This window comes from Pholcus phalangioides, unplaced genomic scaffold, assembly GCF_987345545.1.
Source record: "Pholcus phalangioides strain wild (caught in Gottingen) unplaced genomic scaffold, Ppha-v1.0 ptg000010l_1, whole genome shotgun sequence".
NCBI classification, from domain to species: Eukaryota; Metazoa; Arthropoda; class Arachnida; order Araneae; family Pholcidae; genus Pholcus; species Pholcus phalangioides.
The window spans coordinates 7,814,894-7,831,782 of record NW_028301603.1 but is presented as its reverse complement, the minus strand read 5'-3'; the positions used below and the strand labels follow the sequence as shown (position 1 = coordinate 7,831,782).

The window sequence follows — 16,889 nt, the reverse complement described above, 5'->3', positions numbered from 1 at the left end:
TTCAAACGTCGTTTCTCACAATCTTTTTTTGCAAGGACAGTGCACATTTGTGATTCTGGCATGACAGAGTTGATATATTGATTATTGTACAAGTAGAATTTGATAAAATTACATTGTATGATACATTTGGTAATTAGCTCAGCTGAATAAAGGTATTCTTTAGTTCTAACATATCTTTGAATAAAAATTAATTTCTTATTTAGAAGTTTTTATTTAGGAGAATCTCTCGTGACCTCCCTAGTTCATTGATGTGAACCCCCCTCCCCCCCATGGGCTCGCAACACATAGTTTGGGCACCACTGGTCTATGGCATGTACTGAAAGATCATGGGTGAGAAAGTTTTGACATAAGAGGGGGGGATAAAACTGAGTGAGGATAGACTAAAAATTGTCATTTAGACACTGTTAACAAAGGCTATTTTCGGATGTGAATACATATTTTAAATCATCCAACGATACTGTATGCATTTGCCAAAATTTGTATGACAAAATGCTTTTAAATGCTCTTATCTCAGGTAGTATTCAGAAGCTATCAGCGTTTTTGATTTGGCAGATCTCATTAAAACAAATCTAATGGTAACACTCTGGTTTTGATACCTCTTCAAGTATGGGCATCAGGCTCACATTCACAACAAAATTATTTTATGATACATCTCGGAAGGATTGCAATGCAAGTAGAAGTCAATGGTGCTGTTTGTTAGGCATTTCAAAGATATATTTGAGGATGCACCTACAGATGTTAATACCTTTTCGGGTCTGGGCACCAGGTCTATGGAATGCATTCCTAATGAAATTATTTTATGCTACATCTTGGGAGGTTTGCAATGCAAATAGAAGCCACTGCTGCATCAGCTGTCAGATATTGTAAGACAACTCTGATTCAATTCTGAGACAAATTCAATAGTATCATTCTGGTTTTGATTACCTCTTCTGGCTGGGCACCAGATTTGTGGCCTGCATTTGTAACAAAATCGTTCTACACTATATCTCAGGAAGTTCGCAAAACATATATATGACAATGGTATATTGTCTGTTAGACATTTTAAAGACGAATTCGAAAATAACCTATGGATGGTAATAACTTTTACATTCTGGGCACGAGGCCTGTTGCCCACATTTGTAACTAAATTGTTTTATGCTGTATCTGGGGAACTTAGCATTGAAAATAGACGGCAATGGCATCATCTGCTAGATATTTCAGAGATAAATCCAATACGTAGTACAATCCAACGTACAATTAGTACGTTGGAACCTACCACACACTATTCAAGCCACAAAGAAAGTATTCACATCAAAACTTGTGACCATGTCTGTGACATAGCCTGCCCCAATTTTTTTATCTTAAGTGAATTTTGCATTCATCTCTGATTTTTACAATTCAGAAAAATAAACAGATGCCCAGAAAGTATTTAAATAAATCTATAGAACCACAATAAATAATAACAATAAAAAGGTAAAAAAATGCTTTGATAAAAAAACAAGTAAACATTATCAAATATCAACAAAGTTCATAACAAGATGTTAATTATGTAAAGACTGTTACCTGGTACTCTTCAAGAGGGGAATTGCCCTGGTTCTCCTGATCTGCCACTGGAGGGTTGAATGGGAATAAAGTAGAAACCAATGCACTTAGGACATCTTGTGTCATACAGATTGTCACAAAATCGGGCCGGTTGTGATACAATGATATCAGGAAGTGTAACAAAGTGACAGGATACTCTTCCATAGTGGAGTCATCATCCCAAAACTAAAGTAAAAAAAAGAGTATTAAAAACGAAAAGAAGTCATGCCATTGTTAAAAGAAATAAAAAAAAATAAAGTTATAAACATGAAACGAAAAACCCCATGAAATCTCATAACTGATGGACAAATCTGAGAGTAAAAATTAATTTAATGATAAAACGCTGTTTTATTGAAATATTGAATAACCATACAACGGAACCTCGTTACAAAGAATCTGTAAGGACCAAAGAAATTATTTAGCATTAACTGACTTAGATGTTATCTGATAAATTTGTTTAAAAAATTAATTCTGATTGAACCTAATGCATATTTTGCGTAAGGCAGTGTTTCATACTAGGTGGTTTTATGATGAAAATATTTGACTGTATTGATTTATACATCAATAAAAGACTTCAAAAAATTGATAATTTCATCAAAGAAATATCTATCTTATTTGAACAATGATGAATGTTGAGTAAATCAACAAAGTTACCTGATTCAGCATGGACCTGACCATTGTCAACAAAACCACAGCTGCCTCAGGACAAATTTCCCCTTTTGTTGGAGGATTTGCCACTGCTTGTCCAGCTGGAGCACCAAACAGATATGTCCAAAGAATGTCCATATTCAGCTACAGAAATTAAAAAGAAAACGTTTAAAAAGTGAAACATGAAAATATTCTATGGTGATGATGGACATCAATACAAAGCAATGTCATGTCATGCTATAAAATCGATACATTATTTAAAAAATATAAATCATAGTGTTATGCATGCATAAGAATATGAAATATAACTGACTTGTGTTGGAACAGGCACATCACCAGGATAAATCCCCAACATGAGAGACAGCAGAAAGAAATAAGACTCAGGCACTTCAATGTGATGGGCCATAAGCCACTGGAGATGTTGGAAACCAGGCACATGACAGGCTTCTGGAGTGATTTCTTGACTACCAACTGCTTTGGAGTTTGCAGGACTGTAGTTGAATCCTTTAAAGTAAAAAATCATGGAGAGGCAAAATGAATTTTGAGAATTAAAAAAAAACAAACTAACAAACAATGTGGATACGAACATGCAATTTGATACATACTTTCATATATATTTACAAAAAAAATCTGCATATATTTAAGTACGAGAAATTATTCAATACATTTGAAATCCATACCAAGTACTACATCCATGCGATTCCTAAGAACAGCATCAGTTTCATCCAGCCACGCACCATTGACACTAGAATCGCGAAACAGATTTAGCAGTTGCTGGTTACTTAAAAGAAGAGACAGCAGCCGTAGACCTAGCACAACAGTTGAGCGATGAAGATCTTTCTGAAGAAAAAGCAGTACCCAATCGAATCCAAGTGATCGAACAAGAGATTCTCCAAATCTGTATTGAACAGGATTTTACAAAATTATTTAATAAAAAGTAATCTAAATATATTCATTAATTGTTATATGTGACAAAAACTTAACACAATGTTTAAGATCAAAAGATTTAAAAAGGATCAATGAAAAGAAACAAAAGAATAAACGTTATATGACATGAATGTCGCTCTCCACTTGTTAATACAAGATATACAGAAGACTGGATGTTGTGAAGATATTTACAGGGGTGGGAAGTGACTAAGTCCATTTCGGAGCAGCCTTGGAGCAGCAAAATTCAGGATTTGGAGCAGTTTTGGAGCAGCAAATTTGGAATTTGGAGCAATTTTGGAGCAGCAAAATATGGGATTCGGAGCAGATATTTATAAATTGGAGCAGTGAAATTAACAAGAATATTTTCGTCAACCCTCAACCCTTTACAAAATAAAACTGCACTGTCTTTTGTTATTAAACATCTTTTCATCAGCTTGATTTTTGTTTTTGGTGTTTTAGGCTTTTGACACCTTGTTTGAAAGAGCCACTGCCATAAAATTTTTTGCACCCGTCTATTTAAGATGATTTTTGCTTACTGAGGGCACTATTTGCTGCCTTGAACAGCAGCACTTCAAATGAGCTACAAAAATTTTATGTTTTTTATACTTGGAAAGAAATTGTTGCAAAATGGGAGAGAATTTCGAAAGAATCAACTATATGTTTGGCGATTCAGCACCCATTATTTGGCGAGATTGGGGATCTGACACTCGTTATTATGCGATATTGACGATTTAACACTCGTTATTCGACAACATTGGTGATTTAACGCTCGTTATTCGGCAACATTGGCGATTTAACGCTCGTTATTCAGCAACATTGGCGATATTCGGCAAAGTTTCTAAACTAACATTCGTAATTCGGAGGACATGCGCTTTTTACGTCCGGAATGAAAATTTTTTTCACGAAACATCGGGATTTAACACAATGACAATCGACTACGGTAATTTCTGCTGCTTCCAGTGACGACTTTTTTTTTAAATGGAAACACTCAAATTTGCACTTTAAAGCTGAAAGGCATTGCAAACCATCTTCAGTTCCACGATTACGGACAATATTGGTTTTGCGATGGAAAGCCCGATCAGGGGCCGATAGTTTAAGTATAGTGGAATAAAACACGCTCTTCTCATAAAGAAACGTTTCGTGGCTAGCAGGAACAAAATTTTTTTGGCGTCCTTCCCGATATTCCGGGCATACTGAAGCGAAATTCGCTATTTGGCGCAAAAAAATGCGAAAATACGCTATTGGAGCAGGATGGCGCAAGATATTAGTTTTGGCGCAGTGTGGCGCAATTGGCACAGAGTTCCCACCCCTGTATTTATTATTTGAGATGTTAATTTTTTTTAAGGAAGGAAAAAACTCATCTCTGCCTCCACCGGGAGTCGAACCCGGGTCCCTCCATTGCCGGACGAGTGCTCTGACCACTAAGCTACAGAGGAGATAGAGATTTTCCTTCGTAGAGCGTATATATGCCTAAAATGTTATATGTTTTTGATAATGATTTGAAACTCAAAGAATTTATAGAAAACAAAGAGAGAAGTCAAAGACTTTGTTTTTAAGACACAAATATATTTCCAACAATTTGAACTTACTGGTAATTAATGCTTCCAGGCCTCAATAACATAGACAGGAGTAAAGACAAGCAATGGTTCCTAAGTAATATAGACTGAACATTTTTGGCATCAGAGCATTCTTTCTTGTCTGTAAAAAACAAATAATGAATGTCTAAAACAACAACAGTATATAATATACCTAATGCAGCAGAACGAGCATTAGTTAATGAACGATTCACATAACAAGCAAAGATTTTGAACAAAATTTTATTTGGTTAAAGAACAATGATTTGCACTTATGAGAAAATATTTTGCACTTTGATTATTTAGTTTCATGTCATCACAACCGAGCCGATGGTTTTTCACTTCCCCCACACACACGTACTGTGGAATTGTAGGTAATATTCTCTGTACAGTCTCTGGTCAGCATGCCTAACTCGAAAAATGAACACATGAGCAAGCATGACTGTTTATTGATACAAAACTAGATGTATCATCGTAACCATGCTTGTGTGCACTTGAAGCATTTCTGAAATTTGGAGAAAACTGTGGGCTGATTGCATTATTGAACATGACTTTGAGGGTTCAGCTCATGAACAGGAGTTGTTTGTCAAAAAGATTGTGCCCTTGGAAAAGACCATGGGACTCAAAGTGAATGAGAACAACATTCAAGAACTAGTGGAGGAACATAGTCAGGAGTGGACGAAGTCACAGACGAACTGAGTGATATCCATTGCCCACACAGAAAGAGCTTATGGACGGAATCGCCTCTGCAGAAGGGAGTCCTTCATTCCAAACAAGATTAGAGAGATGTGTAAAATGTGGGAATCTATGCAAAATTTTGTAGAAAAGAAGCACCCAAATAAAGATATAGCCGTGAGAGCAATTCACCATGAAAATTTTCATTTCTGAGCAATCCTAAAAAAGGAGGCAAAAGCAAGTGTCATTGGATAGGTTCCAATAAGTTTAGAGACAACAGTGAGTGCGTGAATCGTCCTAAGCGACAGTCACCTCTCTCGTCATTTGCAGTAGGCTAAATTAACTTGTAAACATTATTGTATGTTTAGTTATATATATATGGCATTTTTTATTGTATTATTTTACTATAAGATTATTGTATTTTGTGCGGGTGTATTATTCATTATATTATTGCATTGCATTATTGATTGAATGCCTTTTTTTAGTCATTTTTATATGAATGAATAATTGTGGAATGAATTATCCGAGATTCCATTATTTTCTATGGGGAAGTTTGATTCGATATAAGATTGATTCAGAAAATGTGCACACAACGAATGCATACACATGCATGTCTTTGAAAAATTTAAAAGGAAAAAAAAATATTTTCTACAACGAGCACTAATACAAGAGATGATAAACACAAACATTTCTAAAATAAATCTTTGTTTACAGTGTTAATACCAATGAGGGGAGAAAAAACTTGGAAAAATTAATAATCACATTTGAAAATGTCACTGAAAAAATACAACTTGGGAAATTGCTTTACTACCTAGTCCAGACATTGAAATTCTGTTGTGGCATTCTTTGATGTCCAGGATTTTCTCATTTGTTGAAGTACCAGGAAGAGTTGCAACTATGAACTGACCAAAGCTAGAAATTCAGGAGAAAAAATAATTAAATGGTAAAAATAAATAAATTTCATGGCAAGATAATGCAAAATAGAAAAGTTGTGTGTTTGGTTGGGAATAACCATTTTTGATGCAATGACATTGCTACACAGAAACACAGAACTTTATTATAGATTTTTAAAAATATGCAGATAGATTAAAAAATTATAAAATTTTTCATATACGTCATATATCAAGTGAATCTACTGATCACTTTGACTCTAAGAAGATATTGCTAGAATAGAGGTAGTCATGATTCAAAAATGCATTGAAACAAACAGGGTCAATTTTGAAAGGAGAAAATACACATCAGATTTAAGTAAATATGGCACATTTGTGGAAACATTAAAACATGTCATAAATATATAATTTCAGATTTTTTTTACAGTATGTCTTAGCATATGCAGATTCTTCAAGTAGGAAAGGTTAGTTATTTAGTCGCTAAAAGAGCTTTCCTTGGTCTTTTTTTTTTCAAACCGAGAACAACTTAGGTCTATCGCCATAGGCAATTTACTACCTTGTGAGTTGTACTAGAAGTGTAAGTGTGTGTATACCTAACAGTCTGAGTGCATATCTAGTGTAGTGTAGGATTTTTCAGTGCTGCCATCTATATATCAGAATTGAAGTGAGTGATGTGTAGTGATGAAACAAATTTAGTAAGTAACAATATTTGTACTGTTCGTAGGCTTGTTGCTCTCTGTGGCAAGACGTTTTTAAAGCAACTTCAGCCGACTACAACTGTGGCAACAGTGGGGCTCGAATCTGGGTCCCCACGATGTGAGTCCGTCACTATGACCACTCCACCACCACAGCGACCTTTCCTTGGTCTATGGATTCTTAAAAACGAAAATCTTGAAAGCTGGAACATCTCAAGAAAAGAACTCACTGCTTTCTTTAACATCCCCCACTCAAACTCACTTCATTTCTACTTAACACTCGCAATAATTATGTCTCATTTCTGCACATGTAATAGGACTGCCTGATTTGATAACTTCAACCAATTTATCCTATTTTAGTTTATTACTTATAGATTTAATACATTAGATAAAATCAAGAACAGTTTAAAAAGAAGCAAAAAAGAAGTAGGGGGCCAGCAAGCAAATGTGTAAGAAATTAGTAATTTTGAAAATAGCTCGGTGGCAATTTATTTAATGTAGAACGAGTCAATGTACTTACCATCTGATGTCACTTGCTCTAGGATTGTCTTGGAATAAAACACATAGCAATCGACACAAGGCACGGCATGTTGTTGATGAAAGCGGGAGCTGCTTCAAAACATATAACAAACGACTACACAAACTCAGTTCCCTCAAGACTTTGATGTTCTGTTTTTGTTCACTAGATAAGAACAAAAAACAGGTGAATAAGAGTTGTATAAGTATGTACCACAAATACATAGCTTATCATGTTTTATATTTGTGCCTATTAAGTACCTCCTCCTCCTAATTAGATCATGGCCTTGCTGCTATAATTTAGTACCTGGAAAATTTTATGTACATAATAGTTTTCCCCTTGGAGATAGTGGGACTTTTAGTGACTTTATAGTTTTTCCAACCACACTAATACGGATGGTTTTTTTTTTTTTTTGCAACTTTAACTACAATTTTTCACATTTCCACAAACCATATGTACTAGATAGGTGCGAAAGTAATAATAATAATAAAAACATAACATGGCTTGATCAAATATATGATTACCTTGACTCGGCAACAAGCTCATAAAAATGCTCATAAAGTGATTTCTGCAAATCACCAGGTGAATCTTGCCAAACCTAAGGAAGATATTTCAAAATTTATCAAATAAAACAATAGTAATCAAAGGTTTTCTTTTCTGATGCATTAGTTTTGTGAATACATGATTTTTCAAAAAAGTCTAAATAACTTATCTGCTAGAGAATGAGAAAATTAATCATTGGTTTACAATGAAAAATTTCACTTCAATTCACACTAGACTAAATCAAAATCATCAGCATACCTCAAAATCACAAAGCAGATCATCAAAGGCCGTCTTATTGGGAATAGATGTACTTTCTCTGCCACTGTCAACAGTCCCAACAAGAGAGAATGTTAAGTGGAGGATGTGGCTATTTAACAGGTGGCGTTTCTTTTTGAATAGCAAAGCCAGAGTCTGGAAAAATCATAATTAAAATTCAATTTAGTTAAAAAAAAAACATGAATAAGAAATCAAAATTATCATTATTTGATCATTTTTGTAGCAACACAATCATTTTCTGCACAAATGAGAAAACAAGGGCCTGCAGTTTTTAGGAAGTTTGCAAACTTTGCAAGTTTTTTCTTTCATGCCTTCGATAGGTTGGTGCACCAGAAAGAGCTATTGTAGGAGAGTATCAAGCTAAGGGCCTACTATCTTTTAATGCTTATAGAGAATAATCCGAGAGAGATACGGATCAGTTCTCAATGATCTTTCAACAGATTTTTGTTGAAAGTGAACCCTGTACCAATCTTTGACAATTATGTTTAAGATCATACATGACATTGAAGAGGAAAATACCGAGAAAAATATTTTCTCTTTCATCTGCCCAATAATAAGAGCCACACATTTAAAATATATAATTTTTTTGCATCTTGGTGGTGCTGGCATTGCTTTCCTCGTGTTTTTGTTATTATTTGTTGCATTGTACTTGAGCGGGATAAGGTTTATGCATGTAACAAGTAGGAGAAGGTGGTTCATTTTTATTTGAATTTTGTAGTTAAATATGCATATTTTTAATCACAAATTTTACTATTCGTAATAACGTTTCAGCAAGATCCTTCAGCGAAATTAAGCAAACTTACACTAATTCCTGTATAAAAGTGCAGAATAATTTCAATTATGTTCACTTTCCCATGGCTTTGATTTTATCCCCATATACATATAATTTTTGCAACAGTCAGTTTTCTGAAGAGCATTATTATTACTCAATCACCAGTTGCGATTGATTGAGGGTCAATAGTTTCAAGAATTCAACAAATCACTCATCTTGCTCACGTTTTCCTTCTGATGAAACACCTATATATTTTGCATGACTTTCTACGGTGGATTTACAACTTTTCATGTGAGTACACATTTTCACACATGAACTAAAAATTAAGTTTGATCAATCGTAAAATGCAGAATGAATTCCTTATTTTCCCTTGCAAGCAAAAATGTCAACTGCTGATTTATTTTGCAAAAAAAAAAAAAAACGTTTATATGATGGAATGAAAGTATTTAATGTTTCTATGATTTTATGGTTGTGTTGTAATTATTTTTCAAAAATAAATATAAAAAAAACAATTTTTCATACTCGAAATATCATTGCAAGTGTACAAAATACCATAATCCCAATCTCAGTGAGTGGTTCTTGCCACTCCTTGTCACACAGAGAGAGAGAAAACGATGCTTGTCTAAGCATCAAGCTTCGACTATGGTACTTAAATTTATGTTTTCTCCTCGAACAGCATGGATTATTCATGCCTCTCGGATTATTCTTTATAAGCATTAAGAAATGGTAGGCCTCACTGGGCTACTTCTAGCTGAACATTATTCATGCATGATTATTTTGTTTTGCCTTTTATTGCTACATTACGAAAAGTCAGATCATGTGAGAAACCTTGTAATACTTCAAGTGCCGTACATTCTTTTTTGGGTAAAAATCCAATTAATTTTACAATGGGGCACCTAATCACCAATAAAGATAAATGAATAAGTAGAAAAATTAGTATGAGCGGAAAAATAGGTGCATAAATATGCCACAGTTGATTCTGACCTGGTAACGCCTCATACGATCCATCTCTTGTTGTGCGGCTCTGTTACTTTTAACCACACAAACAAGGGCTTTCACTGCAGCATACAGTCCTTCAACATCTTTGGCCATGGCAACAAGTCCAAGTAATATTGCCGTTCCTCCTACATTGTCAATGGTGAGTGAAACTGGATGAGGCACAAATGTACGGGCACCTAATTAAGAAAACAAAACAAACATAATAAAAATCCCCACTAATAGAATATGTATAAATAACTTTGTCTTAGAGATAGGTGTAAAAATAAAAAAAGAGGGTATTTATTTTTTCAATAATAGTTTCCCATGTACCATGGATAATGATAGCCATTGTTTATCGATAAACACTTCAGTCATTTATATTGGAACCAATGTGATAATAATCATGAAAACTTGTGAAGTGAATTGCACAGAAGCAAAGAAAATTATTATGAGAAACATGAGAAATGCATACCTAAGTATCCTACCAAAATTCCTCCCAAGCAACGAGCAGGTCCACTCAAATGCCCACCTGAATTATGAAGTATGCGGATCGGGGTGGCATTTTCATGAGATGACATTCCAAGCTGGAGCAAGATATCGAATAAAAAATAAATATAAGAAAATTTTTTTTCTCATAAGAATAAACATAAATAAAAATAAACAGCTTGAACTTTGGTAAAACTATTACCATTTTTGCAATGGATCTACAGTCCACTTTACTGTATACTCTTCTTATTTTGGCTAGTGTCATGACCGATACAGCAGCTGCATTTATACCAAACACAACTCTTTCTTCAGCCCATAATGGCTGATGAGCATCCAAACCTACAATGAAATAAATTGAATAAAGACAATACTGGGTAAATATGATAGAATTTTTTTGTTTTAAAATTCATAATTTTGGACCACGTCTTCCTTCTTTGGCTTGTTGGCTTGGGTGAACCCTCTGCCATGGCCAGGACCTCTTTAAGACAGAAACTGTCCAACACGGAAACGAAAGGCATATATATTCAGTCCAGTTTTAGATCAAAAACCTGCAGAAACGGAAAGAATATTTGGTCAAGAGCAAGTATTTGTCCTTTGGATAGGAGGAATTTAAGTTGTACTGACTCCCCCCCCCTCCCCCTGTTCTTACAAAACTCTTTTACTTCTTGGAAATACGATGAATGCTTATTATCGATCTGAAATCTGAACTGGTTGGACTTGGGTGGAAGCCATTTACTATTTAAAATTTAGTAAAAGCCTATGTAGCATTTCATCTACGATTAAAATGATGGCTTTTGTTAGAAAACACCCTTTTTTTAGTTATTTGTGATAATTTCCATCTAACTCTTTTACAGCCGGTTTTTCCTCCTCAAAGTTTTGTGTCAGACTAGTCCAAGTTTTGCCAAGTTTTTTCCATCTTTTTTTCCCATTTTTTTAACATATTTTTTTCCTCCAATTTTACTATTTCACTCCTCACCCATCACGAATCCAAAACATACCCATACCAGGGTTTCAGCTATGGTCACATTTTTCATGAAATGCAAAAGAAAATCATAGAATGCAAAAGTAGTAGTAGCCACTTTTGCAAAAATGCATATAGGAGGTAAGAAATGAGTAGACATCCAACCATCAATCATTACATTAACATTGTAGCATTTTGCTAAAGCTTTTCCCCCATTTTCACTTTTTTGTAAAAGTAATTTTTTATCCATCTTAATTCCTGACCCATACTCTCTATCTCAGCTGATTTGACTTTTACAGAGTTAAACATGTTCAAGGGAGAAATAGGTGAAGGAGAAAATTATTGCTCATAATTTGACTATACCATTTTTTAGCACATGCACATTTCATTTCATGTAAAGATGGTGACCAGCCGTAAGAAGCAAGTCTTGGATTTAAACACAAAAATAGAGGGGTTACAGAAGCAAGAGAAAAGCAAAACTCAAGTGTTAAAGAGATATATACTATCTTTCTTTCAAAAATGTTATTGATCGTTGATCTTATTGTCACTATTTCTAAAAAAGTACACAATTTCTCAAATTTTATTTTAAATACTAAAATTTTCTCATTTTTGGGAAAAGCTAAAAGTAGTTCATTCTATCGCTATTCAGGTGAATGTTTTATATTGAAGTTTATCTATTAGTGCATTAAATATAAAATTTCAAATGCATAGTAATTTGAAACAGCAAACATGAAAGAATTCAATATGCATGTCTCTGTTTGATACTTGTTGGTTCATAGTAGTTAGGGTGATATTCTCAAAATTTAAGTTTCACAAACGACAGAAATAAATCACTGCATATATTTTTGTGAGCATCTTTATAAACCAGAAACCTGTATGGAATGGAAAATAATTTCAGTCTCTTGATATTCTGTTTTGTTCAGGCTTCACTATAATAGATGCAATTTAATGTTAATTTTTTACTTTAAGTGTTACATACATCATTTAGGTACTGAAAGCACAAGATACACCAAATAAATCTTACCAGTGAAAGTAGGTGCTTGAAGACTTCCTGTATAGCAGGGACCAAGATGGTACAGGATAGAAACAGCAGAAGGTGACAGGACTTCTTCAACTAAGTGACATGACCCTTGCTTCCACAGCAGTTTTGACTGCCTCCTGAATTGTGGGGGTGTTCCAATGAAACCAAATACTGAAGTTGCTACTGTCAGATTTGCAGCGCCCCCACCAGGATTTTGGGAAACATAATGCATCTTTATAAAAGAGGTTAAAATAGTCTCAATCACTATTATATAACTAAAATAAATCATAAACAACATGCAAGTTTCAATTCATATATATTATAGATAGCATTTGAATCCCATTGGATATTTATGAAGTACTTTTGATATGCTGAACACTAAGATGATTTAAATTTTATACTTACTTTCTGAGTACTATGGTGCTGTCCATCCACATAAACAGATATAGAACTGTTTTTCAAGACTGCTCTGTTGAGCACCACAACAAGATGGTGCCACTGACCTTCTTGTAGTAGCTCTGGACACCATATTCGAACACAACATTCTTCCTTCACTTCTGGCTCCCAATCTACACCAACTGGAACAAAAAGTGATTTTTTAAATAAATAAATGATTTAAATTCAATTATATAATATAAATAGCAAGTCCTACATAATGATGCACTGTATAATGATAATCGCGTATATAACATTTACTCTGTGATCTTGATGCACTATTCATAGCGGTTTATTTAAAAAATATATTTCATCTATTATGATAACTCCTTTATAGTGCCACATTTTTCTGGTCTCTTGAACACCATTATGTAGTAGAACTCCTCTTAATGGACATCCTTCAGATGCAATCTTCTTTTAGGCCAAATAATAATTTCCTATTTTATAACAAAAGTATGCATTTTAAATCCCAGACAGTCACCTCTTTTTAACTGAAAATGTTTTTGGTCCCACTGGTGTCCGTAAAAGAGAGGTTTCTTTGTATATAGGTGCTCTTCTGTATATGAACCCCAGATCAACAACAGTAACATAAAACAATGTAGAAGAACTATTTGCTCCAGAAACAGAGATAATGTCAGAATAGAAAACTCACGCTGAACTTGAGAATCTGGCAGTTTTGTTTTATAAATACAGTACACTCTCTATAATCTGGTCCATCCAGTGATCCGGCATTTTTATAAGGTGTTGTTATTATTTATATGGACGACTTAATCATTCGGTCGGCTGATGAAAAGGATGGCTTCGATAAGTTAGAAACTGTTCTAAGATTGGCGTCATAATATGGCATCGAGATCAAATTAAATGCCAAAAAAATGTCAAGTTTTGAAACAACAGATAGAGTTCCTTGGTCATATCGTAAAAAATGGATCAATACGTCCGTCTCCAGAAAAGGCACAAGCAGTGAAAAAATATTTCAGGAAGTTTATCGCTGGATATGCCAAGATCGCCAACCACTAAGTGATTTGTTTAGAAAAGACCATTCATTTGATTTTTGTCCCGAACAAGAAGCGGCATTCGCAAAGCTCAAAACATTACTAACCGAAAGTCCAGTGCTAAGTATTTTTCAACAAGGATGGAAAATACAGATGCCAGCAAACATGGTTACGGCACAATATTACTACAAGAAGCTGATGATGGAAGCCTAGATCCAGTTTACTACGTGTCGGAAAAAACAAGTCCAGCTGCAGGGCCGTCATTTCAACTTTTTTCTTTTTTCCAGTGGGGGGGGGGGGAAAGCAAAGAGCATGCACTCAACGTATGCATATATATATATATACCATTTTTAGTGTATTTTCAAAAGCCGGGGGGGGGGCAACGGCCCCCTGACACCCCCCCCCCAAATGACAGACCTGTCCAGCTGAGGAGAAGTGCAGTAGCTATGAGCTAAAAGTACGAGCCATTGTCAAAGCCCTGAAGAAGCTACGAGTATATCTACTTGGGTAATAGATTTAAAACTGTCATACACTGTTCAGCATTTCAGAAGACCATGGACAAGAATCACTAGATGGGCTCCTCTTCTGGAAAAATTTGATTATGAAATCCTTCATAGGTCAGGTCAGATGATACAGTATGTCGATGCTATAAGTAGACACATAGTTATGATAGTAGGGAATGACACCTTCACGGCAAAACTGAAGAATACTTAGTTAGAAGATGAACAAACTTGTGCCATTAAAGCACTGCTTACTGACAATGAATCAAGAATATTTTGTAAGGAACGACATAGAGCACTGCTTGCTGACAATGAATTTGAAGAATATTATGTAAGGAACGACATAGGGCACTGCTTACTGACAATGAATCAAGAATATTTTGTAAGGAACGACATAGAGCACTGCTTGCTGACAATGAATTTGAAGAATATTATGTAAGGAACGACATAGAGCACTGCTTACTAACAATGAATCTGAAGAATATCATGTAAGGAACAACATAGAGCACTGCTTGCTGACAATGAATCTGAAGAATATTATGTAAGGAAGGACATTCTCTACAAATTTATGAATGGTCGTAAACTCATTGAGGTTCCAAAAGACATGCAGATGAAGCTGATAAAATTAGCACATAAAAAAAGTCACTTTTCACATCTAAAATGGAAGAGGTTGTCAAGCAAGAGTTCCATATTCCTAACTTGAGCAAACTGACAGAAAGAGTTATTCTCAGTCGTGTTCCATACACATTAGCGAAGAAAAAATGTGGAGAAAAGGGAAGGGTTTGAACCCAATCCCAAAAGCAGATGTACCACTAGGAACTTATCACATTGATTTCATAGGTCCATTACCTTCAACAAATAAGAATTACCAGCATATACTAACTGTTGTAGTAATTCACTTGGTTGTATCTGCTTAAGTCTACCTCAGCAGAGGATGCCTTAGAGAAGCTGAAGCTTCAGCAGATGACTTTTGGGAGTCTGTACCGTATTTTAACTAACAAAGGCTCAGCATTCACTTTGGAAGTCTTCAGTGATTATTGTGCTGAAGAGAGCATTAAGCGTTTGCATATTGCCACAGGTGTTCCTTGTGGGAATGGACAGGTCGAAAGAATCCACCGTACTCTAGTACTAGTCTTGACCAAGTTGACTCTCAATGATGCAACAAAGCGGTTCAAGCACGTTGATAAGTTACAGAGGGTATTAAACAGAATGACCCGTTGAAATATGAAATACACGCCATTTGAACTTTTAACTGAGTGTGAAAATGAGAAATAAAGAAGACTTATTTGTCTAAGAAATATACTTATACTTATTATACTAAGAGATCTGATGGAAGCGACTGTAGATGAATTCCATGCTCAAAGAAATGTCATTAGAGAAGACGCGAAGAAATATATCCACAAGATTCAGGCTGAAAATAGGTGGACTTACAACAAAAAGAGAAAAAGGTACCCAAATACCAAGTTGGTGACCTGGTGGTTATACAAAGGACTCAGTTCGGCCTTGGCCTAAAATTGAGACCCAAATTTTTTGGTACATATGAAGTGACAAAAGTGAATACTAAGGACAGACATGAGGTCAAGAAAGTCTGTGATCATTCAGGTCCTATCACCACTGCTACCGCAGCTGATCTCATGAAAAGTTTTAAGAGAAATATCCCAATTCACAACACTACGAATATTGTGCTTTGAATTTTTCATGCTTATACAAATATTTTGTTAATTTAAATGTTATTGAGGTAAGTGAGCCGCAAGATGGCCGAGTTGTGGGATTTTTAGATATAGTTCTCTTTATTATCAGTAGATGGCACTGCGGAATGCAGAAAGAGATTAAGATCAAAAAGATTGGTAACAGCGAGTTATTGTGAGAAATTGGCGGGAAAGGCCACGTTTTTGTTATGTCTGCGATCGTCTTGTATTTTTTGTGCACGTAATAAATGTTTAGAAAATGGATGCTGTGTGTTTTTGCCATGTGAAGAGCCCACATGCATGTGCACAGAAGTTAATATTATTTAAATGGGCTTTTTCTCATATGACTTCTAGTAATCTGATACACCCTGGTTTGATATATGTGCTGGATTTTATCGAGAGTCTTTTTACAGTTACAAAAGAACATTTTTTAACCAGTTACTTGCTTTGATCTCTGAAAAATGGTTCATTTATGATATTTTAACAACTTTAACTGCAAAATAGAGCTACAACACAAATGACTTACCAGATTGGCGAAAGAGCATTTCTGATGTGGATATAAGAAGAGCCTTGTCCCTTGATGAGATTTGAATGCAAAGGCAAATCAAAAGATCGTCTCGGTTCTGGATATTACGAACTAACGTCAACAGACGAACAGAGTGAGGATCTGCATGAGGATCACTGAACTTTTCTGTACAAAACCATGTAGAGTAACTAAGCCCTGTTTGTGGAGGGAACACTCGATCGCCTG

The 16,889-nt window shown here is 35.0% G+C and overlaps 1 protein-coding gene across 1 annotated transcript in view; it reads right to left on the bottom strand.

The window, feature by feature from the left end:
- Positions 1 to 16,889, bottom strand: part of bchs (WD repeat and FYVE domain containing 3 bchs) — an 80,326-nt gene that overhangs the window by 39,350 nt on the left and 24,087 nt on the right. Inside the window, exons 21-35 of the mRNA XM_089237499.1 lie at positions 16,665 to 16,886; positions 12,929 to 13,101; positions 12,527 to 12,755; positions 10,744 to 10,880; positions 10,528 to 10,639; positions 10,062 to 10,252; positions 8,288 to 8,440; positions 8,011 to 8,084; positions 7,490 to 7,651; positions 6,196 to 6,296; positions 4,725 to 4,833; positions 2,889 to 3,106; positions 2,522 to 2,712; positions 2,215 to 2,352; positions 1,543 to 1,746 (exon numbers count right to left, since the gene is read on the bottom strand). Of these exons, the coding sequence (XP_089093625.1) occupies positions 1,543 to 1,746; positions 2,215 to 2,352; positions 2,522 to 2,712; positions 2,889 to 3,106; positions 4,725 to 4,833; positions 6,196 to 6,296; positions 7,490 to 7,651; positions 8,011 to 8,084; positions 8,288 to 8,440; positions 10,062 to 10,252; positions 10,528 to 10,639; positions 10,744 to 10,880; positions 12,527 to 12,755; positions 12,929 to 13,101; positions 16,665 to 16,886 (2,414 nt within the window). The remainder of the gene's footprint in view (positions 1 to 1,542; positions 1,747 to 2,214; positions 2,353 to 2,521; positions 2,713 to 2,888; positions 3,107 to 4,724; positions 4,834 to 6,195; positions 6,297 to 7,489; positions 7,652 to 8,010; positions 8,085 to 8,287; positions 8,441 to 10,061; positions 10,253 to 10,527; positions 10,640 to 10,743; positions 10,881 to 12,526; positions 12,756 to 12,928; positions 13,102 to 16,664; positions 16,887 to 16,889) is intronic.